Here is a 17,041-nt window from a genome sequence, read left to right as displayed (position 1 = left end):
GCGCTCTCTGTTGAATCAACTCAGCCGCAGCCGCATCCTCTTTTTAATATGGATATTTCTTGACACGTCGATATTGTCTAAATTCTGGAATTAGGTAGGGCATAAAAAAATAACACGCCGGTCCGTGCAAGAGGCAGCCCTAGAAACCCTTAATAGGTATCTGAGACATCGATGCAACTGAAAATTGCTTCTTCGTGTCGAATATGTACTATTGGATATGTTCCTGGGTTGATAGGCATCGAAAGCATGTATTTAATGAGATTGGATTATATAGAGATTCCGCATAAATTCGGAGACTCCGGGTTGTTAATTAGGCCGCCGAGCCGGCATCACGGAGCAAGTACGGCGACATTGAAACACACTTGTCCGGCCTCGTACGAACTGCTTGGTCTCGAAATGTGCCACCGTAGGTACCTTGCTATACCATCCATGTAGGTCCTTGTAAAGGTATACCTTATCAATCTGGCTTATTCCTCTCGGAAGTGCTAAGGAGCTGAGTAATTAATCCTACGAATCTCCGTCGACGAATGCGATCCGTCTATGCAAGCTACCTCGTTAGGGCTTACATATAAAACAGGCGAACGATTACCAAATTTATGAAAAGATCGAACGAGAGAGTGAGACGGGTATTCGACGGACATTCCAACGACTTCTCAACAAAAAGATCGATGAAGGCGATAAAGACCTATTAATCCCGCCCTCATGTATAAGGTAGGCTAACAGGTAAGTATATGGATACGAATATACGAATAAGAAAGAGACGATCTTTACTCGGAGCTGCTTAGGTGAAATGATCCGGTTAGTATACTTCGATATATGCCGAATTCGAAGCCTTTCTTCGGGTGAGAGACTAGCCGATGAAAAAGGGTGCTAGGTTCCAAGTTGTGCATAGGTGCATAGGATAGAATACCGGAGAAGGCTAGAGCACATCTTTTTTAGCTGCAAGTCACGAATTGCCGTGCTTGGAAAACTGTGGCACATGCGACGTCCTATTGGATCTTCCCGATGCTAAGTGGACGAGACGGCAGCCGGCGCACATCCAGCTGATTTAGTTGTCGGGTCCTCGGACGGTCCTTCAGTCGCTAGGTAGTTCGCGTTGCGGTATCCCGCTTTCTCCAACCCGATGCCATCACGGCAATCAAAAATGCTTGTGATGGAGAAGGATGAAAAGTCCAGATTGATGCATATGCTGCATATTATGATGTATTTACAAGGTCTAGAATCAGGACACACATGTGCATGTGGGCGCGACAACTTTATTATGTAACTAGGAAACAATTTACCAACTAGCACCTACCTAGCACCTACCTAGTAGGTACCTAGTAATTCTACGTTTTGTGGCTCAAGGGTGCGGCGGGAGCAGGCGCTTCTACCTTTCTCTATACCTACTAGGTAGAAGGTACTTTCAATGCTAATTTCGGAGGGTCCAAGTAGGTAACACAGATTATCTTCGTTAAGAGATAGTACATTATCTGACAGACTAAGATACATGCATGACAGCAGCGTTAATCAGCTTCATCCAATGTACCCAGATCCTTTATAAAAGGTCGCAAAGCTTATGCTTATCTTGAAAAAGCATCTTTCAATACTTGTATATGTATCCAGATCCCATTCGTTGATGTACCTAATCCACCACCATCACCAGAATTTCCCTCCGATTCTTCTCCAACCCACGCCCCATCTGCAAGCTTAGACACTCACAATCCCAAATCCACGCCACGCAACATTTCCTAAGTAAGGCCTACGTTTCCTTCTCTTTTCCTCTTACCGTAATCATAAATCTATCATCCCACTCTGCTCCCATTTTGTCTGCTTCCATTACCAGGGTCATTCTCTACCTAGTATTTATTCTTGGATGTGCGGCTACGTTGTAGATCTCGCGCGGTCTTTTTTCTCGTCTTTTTCCTAGCTGAGAAATTTCAAAGGAGTTCCCCAACTTTGCCCTTCCTTTCCTCAGCCGACTACGCGGCGAAGACACGTTGCAGCGTCGCAGCGCCTTTCCTTTAGAGAGCTTCGTACCAGTAGCTACCAGCTATCGTTAGTTATCGTCTTACAACGTAGGACAGCCTAACAATACAGAAACTTCCCAAATGTCCTATTGATCCGATTTATCTTGCTTGACGTACCCTCCTGCCGTGTCAAAGTCCCGGAAACGACTCTAAGATCACCCAATCAAGCCTGTCAAGATGGCTCAACTTGACACTCTGGACATAATTGTCCTCGCCGCCATCCTGGTAGGCACCGTCGCCTACTTTACTAAAGGCAAAGTTTGGGGCATTACCAAGGACCCATATGCCAATGCCTTCGCCAACACAAACGGCGCCAAGGCCGGAAAGACGAGAAATATCCTGGAGAAAATGGAGGAGTCCGGAAAGAACTGCGTCATATTCTACGGCTCTCAGACCGGTACCGCTGAGGACTATGCTTCGAGGTTAGCAAAGGAGGGTAAGAGCCGATTTGGGTTGGAAACTATGGTAGCCGATCTCGAAGACTATGACTTTGACAATCTCGACGCGATCCCTTCCGACAAGGTTGTTATGTTCGTCCTTGCTACGTATGGCGAGGGCGAGCCTACCGACAATGCTGTTGACTTCTACGAATTCATTACTGGCGAAGACCCGGCTTTCTCGGAAAGCTCGGAGGCTCCTCTCCAAAACCTCAACTATGTCGCTTTCGGTCTAGGAAACAACACCTACGAACACTACAACTCAATGGTTCGCAATGTCAACAAGGCTCTAGAGAAGCTAGGTGCTAAGAGGATCGGCGAGGCTGGAGAAGGCGATGACGGTGCGGGTACTATGGAAGAAGATTTCTTGGCTTGGAAAGACCCTATGTGGGCTGCACTCGCGGAGAAGATGGGTCTCGAGGAGCGTGAAGCCGTCTACGAGCCTATTTTCGGTATTACTGAGCGTGAAGGCCTCACTAAGGATTCTCCCGAAGTGTACCTAGGCGAACCCAACAAGATGCATCTCGAAGGAACTGCCAAAGGCCCCTTCAACGCCCACAACCCGTACATTGCCCCCATTGTCGATTCCAAGGAATTGTTCTCTGTTAAGGATAGAAACTGCCTTCACATGGAAGTGGATATCAGCGGCTCTAACCTGACCTACCAGACTGGTGATCACATCGCAATTTGGCCGACGAACGCCGGACATGAAGTTGACCTCCTCCTTGGCATTCTGGGACTAGAAGATAAGAGGGATACTGTAATTAGCGTCAAGGCTCTCGAACCCACGGCTAAGGTGCCGTTCCCTACCCCTACCACCTATGATGCTATTATCCGGTACCATCTTGAGATTGGCGCTCCCGTATCTCGTCAATTCCTAGGCACGCTGGCTGCATTCGCTCCCGATGAGGCTACCAAGGCAGAAATGACTAGACTCGGCAATGACAAGGATTACTTCCAGGACAAGGTTAGCAAGAATCACTACAACATCTCCAGGACCCTGGGTCTTGTCAGTAACGGACAGAAATGGACCAATGTTCCCTTCTCGGCATTCATTGAGGGCCTCACCAAGCTTCAGCCTCGTTACTATTCGATCTCGTCCTCTTCGTTGGTTCAGCCCAAGAAGATTTCCATTACCGCCGTCGTTGAGAACCAGTTGATACCCGGGCGTGCCGATCCTTTCAAGGGTGTGGCTACGAACTACCTACTTGCCCTCAAGCAGAAGCAAAACGGCGATTCTAACCCCGAACCATTTGGACTCACCTACGAACTTCACGGCCCAAGGAACAAATATGACGGTATCCACGTACCTGTACATGTGCGCCACTCGAACTTCAAGCTTCCTTCTGACCCGTCTAAACCCATTATTCTCATTGGCCCTGGTACCGGTGTGGCCCCATTCCGTGGATTCGTCCAGGAACGAGCAAAACTGGCCGAGTCTGGTGAGAACGTCGGTCGTACGCTACTTTTCTTTGGCTGCCGAAAGCGGAACGAGGATTTTATGTACGAATCGGAATGGGAGGTATGTATAACACCCACACTACTTTAGATCACGGCTCACAATCTAGCAGGACTACAAGAAAGCTCTCGGTGACAAGTTTGAGATGATTACTGCATTCTCCCGAGAGGGTCCTAAGAAGGTTTATGTACAACATAGACTCAAGGAGAGAGCTGAAGAAGTCAACGAGCTGCTCGAGAAGAAGGCGTACCTCTACGTTTGCGGTGACGCAGCAAACATGGCTCGAGAAGTCAACACCGTCTTGGCGCAGATTATTGCGGAAAAGCGTGGCATCCCAGAGACGAAAGCAGAGGAGATCGTCAAGAACATGAGAGCCTCTAACCAATACCAGGTAAGCTACACTAACACGCCCCTTAAACCAACCCACTCTACGGTCCATTTACGACTAGCAATCCTCTATTTGCTTCCCCGCGTCGTCAGTATTTTAGAAACATCGATGCTAATAGATATTATAGGAGGACGTCTGGTCATAATGGCCGATTATACGGCGGCGTGCTATTTTTCAATGCATGGCAGGGTGAGCGTTGCAGATAGACTTTGCATAGAAGAGATTCGCTGCTGACCTTGCACGGAGTCACGGAGGTGTGGGCTTTTTATTGGCGCGGCTTGGACGTTAGCACGATCTCGGTTCGGGTATCCAATACGCGGTCTAATGCAGAGTTCCGCATGTTCTTTGCGTATATAACCTGGTCACTACCTAACGTAATGATTTCGTTTATAGATTGATATAAGTCTTCAAAAACTAATATCCCGTCCCACTGAGCCTCTAAGTTTCCCGACGTCATTGTTTCTCCGATCTCGGAGTTGCAAGAACAACGATTCCGTTCTCGTCACTATTGTAGCCTTTACTAACCTATGAGACTAATTCCTTAAAAACGTTAAGGCGGAAATGTGCGTAGGCGGGGAAGAGAAAAGGCGAAGAAAAGGAAGACGAAGTCTACAATAGCGGTGCATTTTCTCTTTCGGTGGTTAGGGGTTGACCTTAGCGCATGAGAAACAACTGCCGTATTCAACATTGACATCCAGTAGAACATTATACCCACTTAGGAAAGTATATATTGTTTAAAGCCAGGTCTTGGTTTATGATATTTTTATTCAACCTACAAGAAAGTTTATATATAAAAAAGAGAACCGTCCCCCATGCACTAACACTTCACCACGTTCTATTCATACAACTGTAACTAACTTCGGACTCTACCACCCTCTCCTAACGCGCGAACACAACTTCATATTTCCAATGTATCCTTATCGCTCTTCAGATTACTACGACGCCTTTACCATCAGGCTAGCGTATATCTCCCCCGTAGCTGAAGTTAAGTAGTACCGATTAACGCCACCGTTCGATTGCGCATCCAATACCGCCTGCATGAGGGCCACGTACAGGTCGTACGTGGGGACTCCTTGGTTGAGCGAAGGCCAGCTACAAGTGCCGGGCGCGCCGGGGTAGCCAGTGGTGGCGTAGATATACAGGTTGCCGTTCTCGTACTCGCTTGACGTCAACATCCCGGACGTGGCCGTGGTAGTGGTTATCTTCCGCCATATGTCCGTGACGACTTGATTCAGCGTCTGCGTTCCGTAAGAGACGGCCGGACCCGCCTTGATGACGCCTCGGCGGAGAACGCACCGCGCCGTCGAGAAGAACCCCGTCGCTGCGTTGCATTGGTCTTGGATGCCGGCACGAGGTTGCAGATCCATCATGGCGGCACGCCTCTCGCTGAACCCGGACCTGAGCAGAGGCACAGCAGGGTTATCCGCTCGCGCGAGGCTGACGGAAGGGTTGGTAGCGTCTGCGTTCGTGAGAACGACGTTCGCGCTGATGGCGAGGAGGCTGGCGAAGCTGGCAAGATGCATGTTGACTTGGGGTTTTGTCCGATACTAGCAATTCTTATAGATAGAGGATTTGATAAATCTGTGAAGGGATGGAAGGAGTTCGTAGGTAATAATGGTATGAGTGCTGAAGATGAAGATGAAAATGAAGTATGTCGAAGGAATACATGATTATCGCCGTTCTGTGATCCAGCTTATATATAGTTGAGTGTCTGATATATTGTCAATCTCGTTCAGGACCCCTTGAACTTTTTAGACATATAGAGAGCTGCGCATTTAGAATAACCGGGTATGGTTGGTCCGGTCCTAAAAATAAGTGGTGTACGTGATATGGATACCCTTATTAAGACTGCTGACGCTGATGGTTCAGTAGGATCCTCCGGACAAGGGTACTATAGCTTCATCTTATAGCACCCTACGATTCATCCTCGTTCTTTTAGGACCTGGACAGCTAGACCCTTGCAGCCTCGAGGTCGTGAGACTAGATCTATTTTTACAAGGAGGCCATACGATATGGGCAATAGAATCATCTGTATAAGTAGATAGGTAGGTTACCTTGTGAGAAAAGCTCTTCGCTACTAGTTGCTATTCAATAACAATCATCTTTCTGAGTTACCTCTCAATCAACATTTTCATCAAGTCTTCTTTTCTGCTCACGCAATTTCCATATCGACCATTTTCGACTTCTCACTATCCAACATGCTTCATCTTTCCAACCTCAAGATCAGCCTTCTCGGCTTCGCTGCTAGCCTCCCTCTTGCGGTAAACGCCGCAGACTGTTTCTCCACTGAATGGAAGTTCTATACCAGTGTCTATGACGACTCCTGGAGCACCCGCAGTAGCCTATGCACCAATGGTGCCAGTGGCGTGAACTGCAACACCGACAACACCTTCTGCGCCGTGTCCTCTGGAAATGTGGTGGCGACATGGGAAGGATCGGATAAAAATGGCATGTTCGGGACGTGCATGGTGAGTTTGTTCAACCCCTTTTCGTAGAATGAGTCGCGACGGTTTGCGCTGACCGGAAATCCCGTCTTAGGATGCGCTGAACGACGTTATCAACCAGTGCGTGTATAACAATCAACCCGGAGGAGACTATGAATCCAATGGGAACACTTGGACCATCACGGTGTTGGCAGTATAAGATGTTTGTAGTTTAGTAGACTGGGTTTTTATTGCTTTAAGCTGGTTTCGTGTCGATGAATAAACTTTTGATTTCTCTTATATTAAACCGTCATTAATATAATAAGCGTATCTATAAGTTTTCGTTCTTATTATAACTATTACGATTTGACATATATTAAAAAAGCAGACCCGATGGTTCGAATCCTCCATCTTGCATACAAATGATGCTTACACGGCATAGACGCCTCCAGGACTGAAGGTTTTGGGATCTGAAAATAGTGTCCCCTATACCACATGCGACCCATGAAATGGGCTTTCCCAATTCCTACTTTTTAAAAACATTAATATTATTAAATGGTTAAAAAGAATATCACATCTCCCAAGACAATGGAGACGGATCGAGAACCCCCGCATGGTATAAAGAAGGAAAAAGATGAGTTTAATTTATATATTGATGCCTAGAAAATTACAACACACACCCGGTCTTGGCGTTGGTGGTCATCGTCATAGAGAAAAGGTCGTGCTAGATTAGGGTGGGAATGCCATGCCGGACTTTTGCTAAATCTGTCGACCTACGGAGACTTATGGTACATGGGACAGGCGATGGGGACAAGAGGTTGCTCGAGTCCTCCCGTTTCTTATATACCTACCTACCCCGAGAGAACAGACAGCCTAAGAGTTCCTTCTTATATGATGTTAGTTACTCAACCCTCGATCGTCTAGGAACACAATACACTGAGAAGCAAAGGCCGCCCCGAAAATGATGCATCTCGGACTTTCTGTCACCTACGCTCTGGCATTGGTGGCCGGTGCTTTGGCCGTCCCATCACAACAGCTGGACACTCGCCAGCAGCCGTTTACATCGACAGCTATCACCACCCATGCCGAGCCATGGGCGATCGCTTTCCTGCCCGATGACCGCGTCCTCGTCACCGAGAGACGAGGCAACCTGCGTCTCGTCGACCCGACCACTAAGTCCATGGGCACCATCACCGGTGTGCCCACCGTCGCCTACGGCGGTCAGGGCGGTCTCCACGACGTCGCCTTGCACCCCGATTACGCCGAGAACAGTATCGTGTATCTCAGCTACGCCGAAAGCGGCTCTGGTGGAGCGGGTGGTGCCGTCGCGCGGGCCAAGCTGACGCTAGACACCAACGGCGGCGGCGCGCTGTCCGACCTCGAGGTCATCTGGCGCCACTCGCAGAAGGCCTCGGGCGGGCTCCAGTTCGCCTGCCGCCTGCTCTTCGGCGCCGACGGCGCCCTGTGGATCTCGTCCGGCGAGATCAACCAGATGACCCCGGCCCAGGACATGACCAGCAACCTCGGCAAGGTGATCAAGCTGTACGAGAACGGCACCGCCTTCGCGGGCAACCCGTTCGCCAGCCAAGGCGAAGTCCAGGCGCAGATCTGGTCGCTGGGCCACCGCAACCCGCTGGGCATCGACTGGGACGCCGAGGGCCGTCTCTGGGAGGTCGAGATGGGGCCCATGGGCGGCGACGAGCTCAACCTGATCCAGTCGGGCGCCAACTACGGCTGGCCGGTCGTGTCCGAGGGCCGCCACTACGACGGCCGGACGATCCCCGCGCACAGCACGCGCCCCGACATCGAGCCGCCCAAGGCCTTCTGGGTCCCCGTCATCTCCCCGGCCGGCTTGATCATCTACAAGGGCGACCTGTTTCCCGACTGGACGGGCAACGCCATCATCACCGGTCTTAGCGCACAAGGAATCGTGCGCGTGACCATCACTGGCGACACGGCGAAGGAGGCTCAGCGCATCTCCATGGGTAAGCGCATGCGCGGTATCCGAGAGGACAAGGACGGCGCCATCTGGGTGGTCGAGGATGGTCCTGGCGGCCGGCTCTTGAAGCTTACCCCGAACTAAACTTGCGTTTAGCGAAGTACTTGGGAGGTTTTAGGACCGCATGTATGTACATAAGGTAGATTATATTGTCGTTTTTACGCGTTATAAAATTGGTGCGTTTTACCTTGCAGTTTTACCCCTTTTTGAACCTCGCAACGTTTAGTTGAATAGTTCAACCAATCAACAACAAACCGCGAATTATAAGCGGCGCTTTGTTTTCTACATCGCTTGTAATCGTATGCAGGGCCCCTTCGAATGTTGGTTGTCCCTTGATTAATCCATTCCAAAAATGATGATGATAATATAGATGGGCTGTGTAAAACTTAGGCTTTTTGCTGCCCCGGTACGGGATGGCCTTCCGTGTCCCTTCGTAAACTCAAGGTATAATAATCCTCCTAAAGCTCGGGTAATATTTGCACATGGGGCATATATTCTGACGCTATTTTGGTAAGTACGGTTTATAATATCCATGGATGGCGTCAGCTAGTAAAAGCTGAAAGGCGTGACATTTTTCCAGCATTATACTCTATAAAAAGTCTACAATTACGGATGAGTAATATACCGGGGTCACAAAGAACATCGCGGCTCTTCACATCTAAAATTATTCCAAGGGTAAGGAGGACTTCTAGAATCAGGATATCATGACGGATTGGATATTTATAGCATATCATATTTTCATCGTAAATGGAAGAAATTATATATATTAGATAGGTACTTACCTAGGAAGATACCTCATTGCTCATTCTTCATCTGTATTGTATACCATCCCTATAACCATTGCTTTTATCCTTTCGCTATTACGTCTCAAGTTCCTACCGCCAAAAACAAAACACAATATGAAGACCTCGACACTCACGTTCGTCGCCCTCGCTACATTTGGCACTGGGCTGGCCGCGCCCTCCTCATCATCATCGCCTCACGAGCTGGACGTGCGGGGACCCAGCGGAATCAACAACCGAGGCAGTGCCCTCTGCAAGAAAGGGGCGATGGCAGATATCCTAAATTACGCTTCCAAGCTGCCGGACTTCCAACTTTACAAGGACGGCGAGCACATCATCTGCTCGGGCATCAGCAGCGGTTCGGGTGGCACCTGCGCGTTCTTCCAGGGCACCGGCCAGAACCACTTCGGGGCCGAGGTCAAGGAGCTGCTGAACTACCTTTCCCAGCACCCGAACACGCAGGGCTGCGGCAGCATCCCCGTCTCTTTCCCGCCCGAGGCCGGCGGCGTCAACGACCTGAGCTACGCCGGCCAACTCACCGTCAACTACGTTGCCGATACGGATAACCCCTGTGATCCAGGCGTTTGCGGTGCGACGGATTGCTAGAGACGGTGATCCCCCTGATAGTAGGAGAGGGCGACGATGAGTCGATGTATGATATTACGAAAGTAGGAAGGCTGTTCACTTTGGTCAATATCAGTTGGGTTTACGGTAGCTTGTAGAATTATTTAAATAAATATATATACATCTTTAACTTATGTATCAAAAAGCAAGTTTACATTGTTTGTAAACTCTTTGTAGGCAATACCGAGAGGAATTTTGGCCAAGTGATGAGTTATGTGGGATAGCCTGTTCTACAAGTTGTAGCATAGGGGACGCCGTTTCTGGATGTCTAAACCTCCAGTCCTGGGACGCTTCTGCGCCGTGTGGGCACCATCTGTATGCATAGAGGACTATAGATTTTCTGATCTAAGGAGATGGGAGGTTGTGATTGATTGGACGAGAGGACTTACGACCATATTCAAGAGGGATAATCTTCAAGGTAGATAGTTCAATTTCGTGCTTTTGGCAATAGGAGCACAATGTCCAGGGGGGAAATAAAGAAACATAAACAAGCCCTAGAAGAATGCTGCACATAAACCGTTGGAAAATGATATATACCTACTTAATGTATATAAGTACCTTATAGGTGCGTACCGATTGTTAATTACTGTGAGAATCACAAGCATCAACATCGCCTAGCAACGCGGCTGATTAAACGAGGGTGACTGGCAGCTGCCTAAGAAATTCATGTATCCAATGAGGAAGTACTACGAAGAAAAGCCAATGTTATGGTACAGGTAGGTACTTAGGGTTGTACAGAAATTCATACTGGTCCATGCGTACTATTGTGTAGTCTGAGTACGTACCTAACTTTAAAATCATCAAGTACCCATGTACCGCCAACAACGTTTGGTATATTTTTTGAAGTACTCCCTTTTTGGCCGTGTTTATACGACTCGTCACCGGCCATCCTACTGCCCCTACTGATTAGAGACCTCGAACGAAACCTACTTAGAAAACTGTCTGGTCACCCAATTCTTCCCAGCTTTCTTTCCTTTACAACATTCTTTCAACTCTCGTCATCCAACTTCTTACTCTCGTCACCCAACTTCTTACTACTTTCCGGTTCCCAACTGGATCGTTAACTCTTCACTATAACCCTCACTCTCCGTCTTATCTTCCAATCTTCACGCAGCATCAAACCTGCAATTGTCACACATCACTGTCAAAAATACTTGGGAAAGCATCTTTGGACTTGCATCCTCAGATTCGCATCCTTAGTTGTTCTGTCTGTATCATCCACCGTCAAGTTTAATCGCATCATTACGTCTTCAATTTTCCAAGGTTGTTGCATCCTTACGCCTTCACTGACGCCTTCCGTCTTCAACAATATTGCGACTACCCAAAACAACTAGGAAGCTCTCATACGCTTTCCAAGTATTCTTCAAGTAAGCATCGACCTTCAACGCAGGTAGGTACGACCTTTTTTTATGTAATACTTTTTAATCATTTCTCCACCCATGATATCTCTCTTTTCTTCTTCTTCACACTCTCTCCAGTCTTTCATTTCCTTTTCCCATTCCCCTTACACTTGGTTCTCAGCATAGCATCAACTCATCCAACACACGATCTCTTCGTTTTCAATCTTGCTCTCTAGCTACTCTATCTTACCCGTTCCCGCTCGCTTCATTTCGATCGTCTTGGTTCCAACAGCATTGGCATTACCAGCCAGATTTTCCAAGGTTGGTTCAGTCCTCGTTTTCTATTCCTGGTGTACACTTTTGACGGCCTCATTTACGTGTTGTTGTTTTTTATTATTCACCCATCCTGAACCACGATACCGAGGCAAGATACAACAAGATCCCTTCAAGCTATACACATGATCACTACTTAATCCTTTAACCAATACTGCACGAGCATCATCATACAAACATTGCCTGACCCCTTTCTTCAACCATTATTGTCACCGTCTTCAATTATTTCTACCTTTCTTACTTAGGCCCAAACCAAGCACCAAAACATAAATACCCTCGTTACGTGTTATTATCCCTTTCTGTCCCCCCCTACTCCCCCTATTCTCTCTGTCGTCGACGTCCAACGGTTGGCCAGCACGGCAATGTGCAATTTTCTCTTTTCCCCAACTTACATCACCGTTTTAAAACCAAGGCTAACTATTTTTTGACAGGTATCTTCCGCGTCCTGCTACGAATCTTGAACCAATACAACGCTTGTACAAGGTCTGTGCTCCTCCCGTCCCATAAGCCCACCGACAACTTCCTGTTATACTTGTTACCAACGATTCATGGGTTTCTATACATACCAAACATTGGCATATCCATCAATTCATCTACTCCACGGATCATGAGACCGATTTTCTTTCCAACATCGTTAACTCTTCAACGCCCTCCCCAAATCCAGTACCTACTGCCGTTATCGCTGTTATCAAATCTCCTTACAAAGATTGTGTTCTCCCTTTTCTCATCTCGTCCATTCTTCACTATAATTCTTGCCGTTCATTGATCTCGTGAAAATCTACTGACGTTATACACTTTTTATAGCAGTCTATTGACTTATTCTACATCCAACACAATGCCTAGTCCTGGTGGCACCCAGCCTTCGCCTACCCAGGGCATTAGGGTATGTGGACCTTACCTCACAGATGAGCAGATAGAAGAGTATATGGCTCTCCTAGCAGATTCTGAGGCTCATAAACGTGAGCAGTCTTCGGTCCATGCTACTCACGATGGTGCCAACGACAGCGGTATCCAGAGCCACGCAATCGCCGATGCGAACATGAATGCTATGGTAGGCCAGTTTGGCGGCCTTGGCATCAACGGAGTCCCCCATATCCCGGGAATGATGCCCATGACTACTCAGGATGGCCGCATTTACCAGGTTGCCATTTCTCCCTCGATGGCTTCCGGTGTTCCTACCTACGGCATTCCTACTCTTGGTTATGCGCCAGCCCAGCCCGAGGGTTATGCAGGTGGTACTCCTTACCTCGTTCAGCCCGGCTATTCTAACCCAAGCGCTCCCCCTATGTATGCCTTTCCGTACACGCCCTCGCGCACTGGCATGACTCACGAGCGTACCGAGACCAGTTCTCGCGATGTCCCGGGTCTGGACATCCGACGCTCGTCGTACTCTACTAACGAGTCCACTCCGGCCACTCCTTTCCTCGGAAGCATGGCCTCTCGAGACCAGGGACCTCGTGTCACAGTCTTTGATCGCTCCACTTACACAACGCCTTCGCCCCACCAGATTGTGGCCGCCGAGGCTCTTCAGGAGCCTAAGTCACCTCTCCTTGATCGAGAGCCTAGCATTCCTTTTGCGATTCCGGCTGTGTTTACTCCTGCAGAGAACATGAAGACTCTCGAGCAGAGCCTTGTCAACCCTCTGCCTGGTAACCGCAACGTTTACATTCGCGGCTTCCATCCCACCACGGACGACACGCTTCTTCTGAAGTATGCGGAGCGCTTTGGTAAAGTAGAAACTTCCAAGGCTATCATTGATGCTAGCACTGGAGCTTGCAAGGGGTGAGTAATCTATCTCAATGCTGCGGACATTGACTAACATGGGATATAGTTTCGGCTTTGCGAAATTTTATGATGTTCGTGACTCGGAGAATTGTATTCGCGGCTTCTACCGTCGAGGCTATGAAGTTGGGTTTGCTAGAGTTAGTACTTCCTGCTTATAACTGATTGATGAACCTCGCACCGTTTAATCAGGGGCTTACAAATCTTAGGAATCGTTCAACTCCCGACTTCGCCAAGAAGGCGATCCCGATACCACCAATCTGTATCTGTCTAACCTTCCTCGAAGCTGGAGAGAGCTTGTAAGATGCCTATGATCCTTTGCAAAACTCATGATCTAACAGTCCGTTTAGGAGATCAACACTCTCTTCCAGAACTTTTTGGTCCTGTCCAGCAAGGTCCTGGAGGACCAGGTTACTCATGTCAGCCGAGGTGTCGGCTTTGCTCGGTAAGATTAAATCCAAAATCTCATTGAACCTTCTAAATATCTAACCGTACTCTTAGATTCGAATCTCGCGAGGTCTGTGACAAGATTATTAAGCATTTCCAAGGCATGCTCCTCGGTCGTGAGAGCCTTCCGTTGCAGATTCGTTATGCAGATTCGCAGCGACAGAAGGAGCTAAAGCGAGTTACGGCTAAGCGCCGTCAGTGGCGTACCAACGAGTACAATGTCAGTGCCTATGGCACGACTCTTGTGGGACCGGGCCCTGCCCATGGACCACCGCCTTATCGCCAGAATGGTGGTTCTCAGAGGTAACTATCTGGTGCTATACTGTGTTCCTTTACGCATTGGCTAACTCTGTTTCTCTAGCGGCGCTCCTCCGCGCGCTCTGCTGGCTCCTCAGCAGGACGTCCCTCAGCAAGGAGGCCACCAGCAGCAGGGAGTACCTCAACAGCAGGGCGGCCCTCAGCAGCAGGACGGTCCTCCTCAGGGCCGTCGTCCACAAGGCAGTGCTACTTGGTCCGGTTTGGCGGGATCGACTAGCCGGTATGGCCGCCGTGGACGGCACAGCCCCCCCAAACGTCGTTAAGGAACTAATGTCGTGCTAGACCCGGCGAAGACGTCGAAATTCGAGTCGAGTCCCCGCTGGTCGCGCATGGCAGTAACCAATCGTCCCCCGTAAAGCAAGAGAAGGAGTAAATTGGTGGTCCATTCTGTGTTATTGACCACGTGGTATTATCGTACTTTTGTACTCCTTCTCTTGTTTTTGGCAGATGTCTTTCTGGTAGGACATTGTTGCCGTAGTGGTATTATGGGTGGTATGATATGGTACCCGGGTTGTACGATCTGACTTTGTTTCCGTTGTTGTTTGTTTTGAGATTCAGTTTTCTTCTATCCCCTTTCTTTTTCTGACTTCTAAAGTCGAGTTGGTATGTCGCATCCGATCATCACGCTTGATAGTGGACGATACAGAGGAAAAGTGTGTCAACGGCAGGTTGTGGCAAGTTGTGGCAAGTTGTACCTTCTCATTTTTACCCATACGTCTTTTAATCTTCCCCCCCACACGACTATACAGAATTGGCGGTTGCAGATACTTAGGGAGACATCAATATGAGATCATGGTGTCTAAAAAATTATTCTACAGTGTTCTTTATGTGGTGATCGTAAGATTAATGAAAGTGTCCGGCAATAGATCGTAGCTTACGGTCTATACCTATAGACATCGTTATTTATGAGGTAAGAGGTATTGTATGGATGGGGTATCAATTAAGCTTATCTTTTATAGCTATTTAGTGATCACGTCTCATTTCCGATTGAAAGTTTTTCTATGCCTGTGAAAGAGGCATTAGTTCCTTGATCATTACCCACAGCACTCAGATTGTCTGCCTCGGGATCTTCAACTTCGTCTTTATCCTCATCTTCATCCTCCTCTCCATCCTCATCGTCATCCTCGTCTTCGCTCGTAGATAAATCATCGTGTTCTCCTCCCGAACCGGCATGGTCTCCTCTTGTCGCCTGCTGTTCCCTGATGGCAGCCTCCAAGTCCTTTAGCGCCTTCTTTGAAAAGCCCGATGCCTCGACTGCAGCATCGAGCCTCTTGGCCCCGTCCTTTCCTACCGTCTTCTTGGCATCCTTGAAGAACGGCCCTGGCTGTGTGCTGACGAAGTGGAAGCGGCGTTCGAAAAACCTTTTGACACAATTGACGTCGCGGTCGAAGTACATCTCGGCATTCTGATGATCCATGGATACCATCTGGGGGAAGTCGATTAGGATCGGCGTCGCCGCGAAATTGTCCTTCTCGTGCTCTTTCTCCACCGCATCGCTCTCGGCGGACTGTTCCGGCTTCTCCGGCTCCTCCTTGATCAGGATGTTGAACTCGTTGAAGTCGCCGTGGATCAGACCGTGGCGCGCCAGGCGCAGGATTAGGGAGATTAGCTCGGCGTATAGGGCGGCGGGGTCCGGGACGCGCGAGACCTGGCGCAGGGGGAAGGCGTCGACGAACTCCATGAGCACGGTATGGCGGCTCTGCGACAGCGGCTCAGGCACGGGGAAGCCCTCGTCGCGCAGGGCGCGCATGAACGCGTACTCCTTCTCGGCGGCCAGGCGCGACAGGTACATCCAGCTGCCGCCCTGGCGCTTGCGCAGGTAGTCGCGGTTCGCCTTGACGGTGCGGAAGGAGATGCGGCCGAGCCGGTGGATCTTGAGGACCCGCTGCGTCCCCGTCTCGTCCGCCACCACCAGGATGTCGCTCTCCTTGCCCACGCCGATCCGGTTCCCGACGCTGTACACCTCCTTCCGCGACGCGTACGTGTGCAGCGCCAGGTAGTCGACGCCTCCGTAGGTCAAGCGGTACCCGTCGTACTTGGCCTCCTTCACCCGCGCTATCAGCCCGACCTTGGCGAGCGCCGAGATCGACTTGTGGACGCGGCTGGCGCCGCCGCGGAGCTTGGAGAGGGATTCGATTAGGGGGGTGGGGATTAGCTCGTGGTTGCGGCTGCCTATTTCACACTTTGGGGTTCTTTTGTTAGCTGATATTGTTGAACAAAATCTGGTGGGAATGTAGGAATGGGGGGGCTCTTACGGCTGTAAGGACTCGCCAGTCCTCGGCTGTGAGGTGCCGCATGGCCTTGGTATCGAGCTTCATGACGGCTGCCTCCTCGTTTTATACGAGGTAAAACGATGAATTTGGTCGTGAATTGGCTTATTGACGAAATTCACTAAGTTGGGAAACGAGATATAAGAGTCAGAAGAAGAGTATGTCAACTCTTTCGACGGTAGCACAATTATTAACGAAGTTGGACGTCCAATTAGTATAATAACCCCACCAAATTCTATACAAAAATCCGGGAGATAATCTAATCTGCGATAAGATAAAGAGATTTAAGTACCCTGATGTACAGGGAATCTGTTTCTATTGGTCAGATTTCCCAGGCTTTCCCTGCTTTTTGATTGGGTAAAAACTCACTGTCTGCACGAAATGCTAATTGGTTAGTTCAACATCAATAAATCGGAAGGCTGTGGTATTG

General features: G+C 49.0%; 7 protein-coding genes across 7 annotated transcripts; 5 read left to right on the top strand and 2 right to left on the bottom strand.

Moving 5' to 3' along the window:
• The first annotated feature begins 1,613 nt into the window (after positions 1-1,613).
• On the top strand, positions 1,614-4,711 carry F4807DRAFT_420894 (NADPH-cytochrome P450 reductase). The gene is made up of 2 exons (XM_047997539.1): positions 1,614-3,968; positions 4,018-4,711. The coding sequence occupies exons 1-2, from the start codon at positions 2,187-2,189 to the stop codon at positions 4,525-4,527; spliced, it is 2,292 nt and encodes a 763-aa protein (XP_047855455.1). The 5' UTR covers positions 1,614-2,186; the 3' UTR covers positions 4,528-4,711.
• On the bottom strand, positions 4,652-6,061 carry F4807DRAFT_420893 (uncharacterized protein). Its single transcript, XM_047997538.1, has one exon. The coding sequence runs from the start codon at positions 5,814-5,816 to the stop codon at positions 5,229-5,231; it is 588 nt and encodes a 195-aa protein (XP_047855454.1). The 5' UTR covers positions 5,817-6,061; the 3' UTR covers positions 4,652-5,228.
• A 127-nt stretch (positions 6,062-6,188) lies between these two features.
• On the top strand, positions 6,189-7,003 carry F4807DRAFT_420892 (uncharacterized protein). The gene is made up of 2 exons (XM_047997537.1): positions 6,189-6,761; positions 6,832-7,003. The coding sequence occupies exons 1-2, from the start codon at positions 6,492-6,494 to the stop codon at positions 6,934-6,936; spliced, it is 375 nt and encodes a 124-aa protein (XP_047855453.1). The 5' UTR covers positions 6,189-6,491; the 3' UTR covers positions 6,937-7,003.
• Positions 7,004-7,573: 570 nt separating this feature from the next.
• Positions 7,574-9,057, top strand: F4807DRAFT_420890 (soluble quino protein glucose dehydrogenase). The gene has a single exon (XM_047997536.1). It carries the CDS (start codon positions 7,678-7,680, stop codon positions 8,797-8,799), a length of 1,122 nt encoding a protein of 373 aa, XP_047855452.1. The 5' UTR covers positions 7,574-7,677; the 3' UTR covers positions 8,800-9,057.
• Positions 9,058-9,550: 493 nt separating this feature from the next.
• Positions 9,551-10,212, top strand: F4807DRAFT_420889 (uncharacterized protein). The gene has a single exon (XM_047997535.1). The coding sequence runs from the start codon at positions 9,615-9,617 to the stop codon at positions 10,101-10,103; it is 489 nt and encodes a 162-aa protein (XP_047855451.1). The 5' UTR covers positions 9,551-9,614; the 3' UTR covers positions 10,104-10,212.
• Positions 10,213-12,426: 2,214 nt separating this feature from the next.
• F4807DRAFT_43929 (uncharacterized protein) lies at positions 12,427-14,830 on the top strand. The gene is made up of 7 exons (XM_047999185.1): positions 12,427-13,576; positions 13,626-13,716; positions 13,786-13,875; positions 13,927-14,021; positions 14,078-14,326; positions 14,385-14,561; positions 14,624-14,830. The coding sequence occupies exons 1-7, from the start codon at positions 12,630-12,632 to the stop codon at positions 14,712-14,714; spliced, it is 1,740 nt and encodes a 579-aa protein (XP_047855450.1). The 5' UTR covers positions 12,427-12,629; the 3' UTR covers positions 14,715-14,830.
• Positions 14,831-15,182: 352 nt separating this feature from the next.
• On the bottom strand, positions 15,183-16,838 carry F4807DRAFT_43904 (RIO1-domain-containing protein). The gene is made up of 2 exons (XM_047999172.1): positions 16,597-16,838; positions 15,183-16,523 (listed from the first exon to the last, which is right to left on the bottom strand). The coding sequence occupies exons 1-2, from the start codon at positions 16,657-16,659 to the stop codon at positions 15,312-15,314; spliced, it is 1,275 nt and encodes a 424-aa protein (XP_047855449.1). The 5' UTR covers positions 16,660-16,838; the 3' UTR covers positions 15,183-15,311.
• Positions 16,839-17,041: the final 203 nt, after the last annotated feature.

This window comes from Annulohypoxylon truncatum (assembly GCF_022578515.1).
Source record: "Annulohypoxylon truncatum strain CBS 140777 unplaced genomic scaffold F4807scaffold_11, whole genome shotgun sequence".
Classification (NCBI taxonomy): Eukaryota; Fungi; Ascomycota; class Sordariomycetes; order Xylariales; family Hypoxylaceae; genus Annulohypoxylon; species Annulohypoxylon truncatum.
The sequence above is the reverse complement of the archived record's forward strand: the minus strand, read 5'-3'. Positions and strand labels throughout refer to the sequence as shown.

What these genes read in the sequence shown, in the direction of transcription:
- F4807DRAFT_420894 (XM_047997539.1), top strand. Translation starts at nt 2,187, where the DNA reads ATGGCTCAACTTGACACTCTGGACATAATTGTCCTCGCCGCCATCCTG. An exon ending in TGTACGAATCGGAATGGGAG is followed by an intron (nt 3,969 to 4,017) that starts GTATGTATAACA and finishes ACAATCTAGCAG; the next exon opens with GACTACAAGAAAGCTCTCGG.
- F4807DRAFT_420893 (XM_047997538.1), bottom strand. Translation starts at nt 5,816, where the DNA reads ATGCATCTTGCCAGCTTCGCCAGCCTCCTCGCCATCAGCGCGAACGTC.
- F4807DRAFT_420892 (XM_047997537.1), top strand. Translation starts at nt 6,492, where the DNA reads ATGCTTCATCTTTCCAACCTCAAGATCAGCCTTCTCGGCTTCGCTGCT. An exon ending in GCATGTTCGGGACGTGCATG is followed by an intron (nt 6,762 to 6,831) that starts GTGAGTTTGTTC and finishes ATCCCGTCTTAG; the next exon opens with GATGCGCTGAACGACGTTAT.
- F4807DRAFT_420890 (XM_047997536.1), top strand. Translation starts at nt 7,678, where the DNA reads ATGATGCATCTCGGACTTTCTGTCACCTACGCTCTGGCATTGGTGGCC.
- F4807DRAFT_420889 (XM_047997535.1), top strand. Translation starts at nt 9,615, where the DNA reads ATGAAGACCTCGACACTCACGTTCGTCGCCCTCGCTACATTTGGCACT.
- F4807DRAFT_43929 (XM_047999185.1), top strand. Translation starts at nt 12,630, where the DNA reads ATGCCTAGTCCTGGTGGCACCCAGCCTTCGCCTACCCAGGGCATTAGG. An exon ending in CTCGAAGCTGGAGAGAGCTT is followed by an intron (nt 13,876 to 13,926) that starts GTAAGATGCCTA and finishes CAGTCCGTTTAG; the next exon opens with GAGATCAACACTCTCTTCCA. An exon ending in CAGAATGGTGGTTCTCAGAG is followed by an intron (nt 14,327 to 14,384) that starts GTAACTATCTGG and finishes CTGTTTCTCTAG; the next exon opens with CGGCGCTCCTCCGCGCGCTC.
- F4807DRAFT_43904 (XM_047999172.1), bottom strand. Translation starts at nt 16,659, where the DNA reads ATGAAGCTCGATACCAAGGCCATGCGGCACCTCACAGCCGAGGACTGG. An exon ending in ACTGGCGAGTCCTTACAGCC is followed by an intron (nt 16,524 to 16,596) that starts GTAAGAGCCCCC and finishes AGAACCCCAAAG; the next exon opens with TGTGAAATAGGCAGCCGCAA.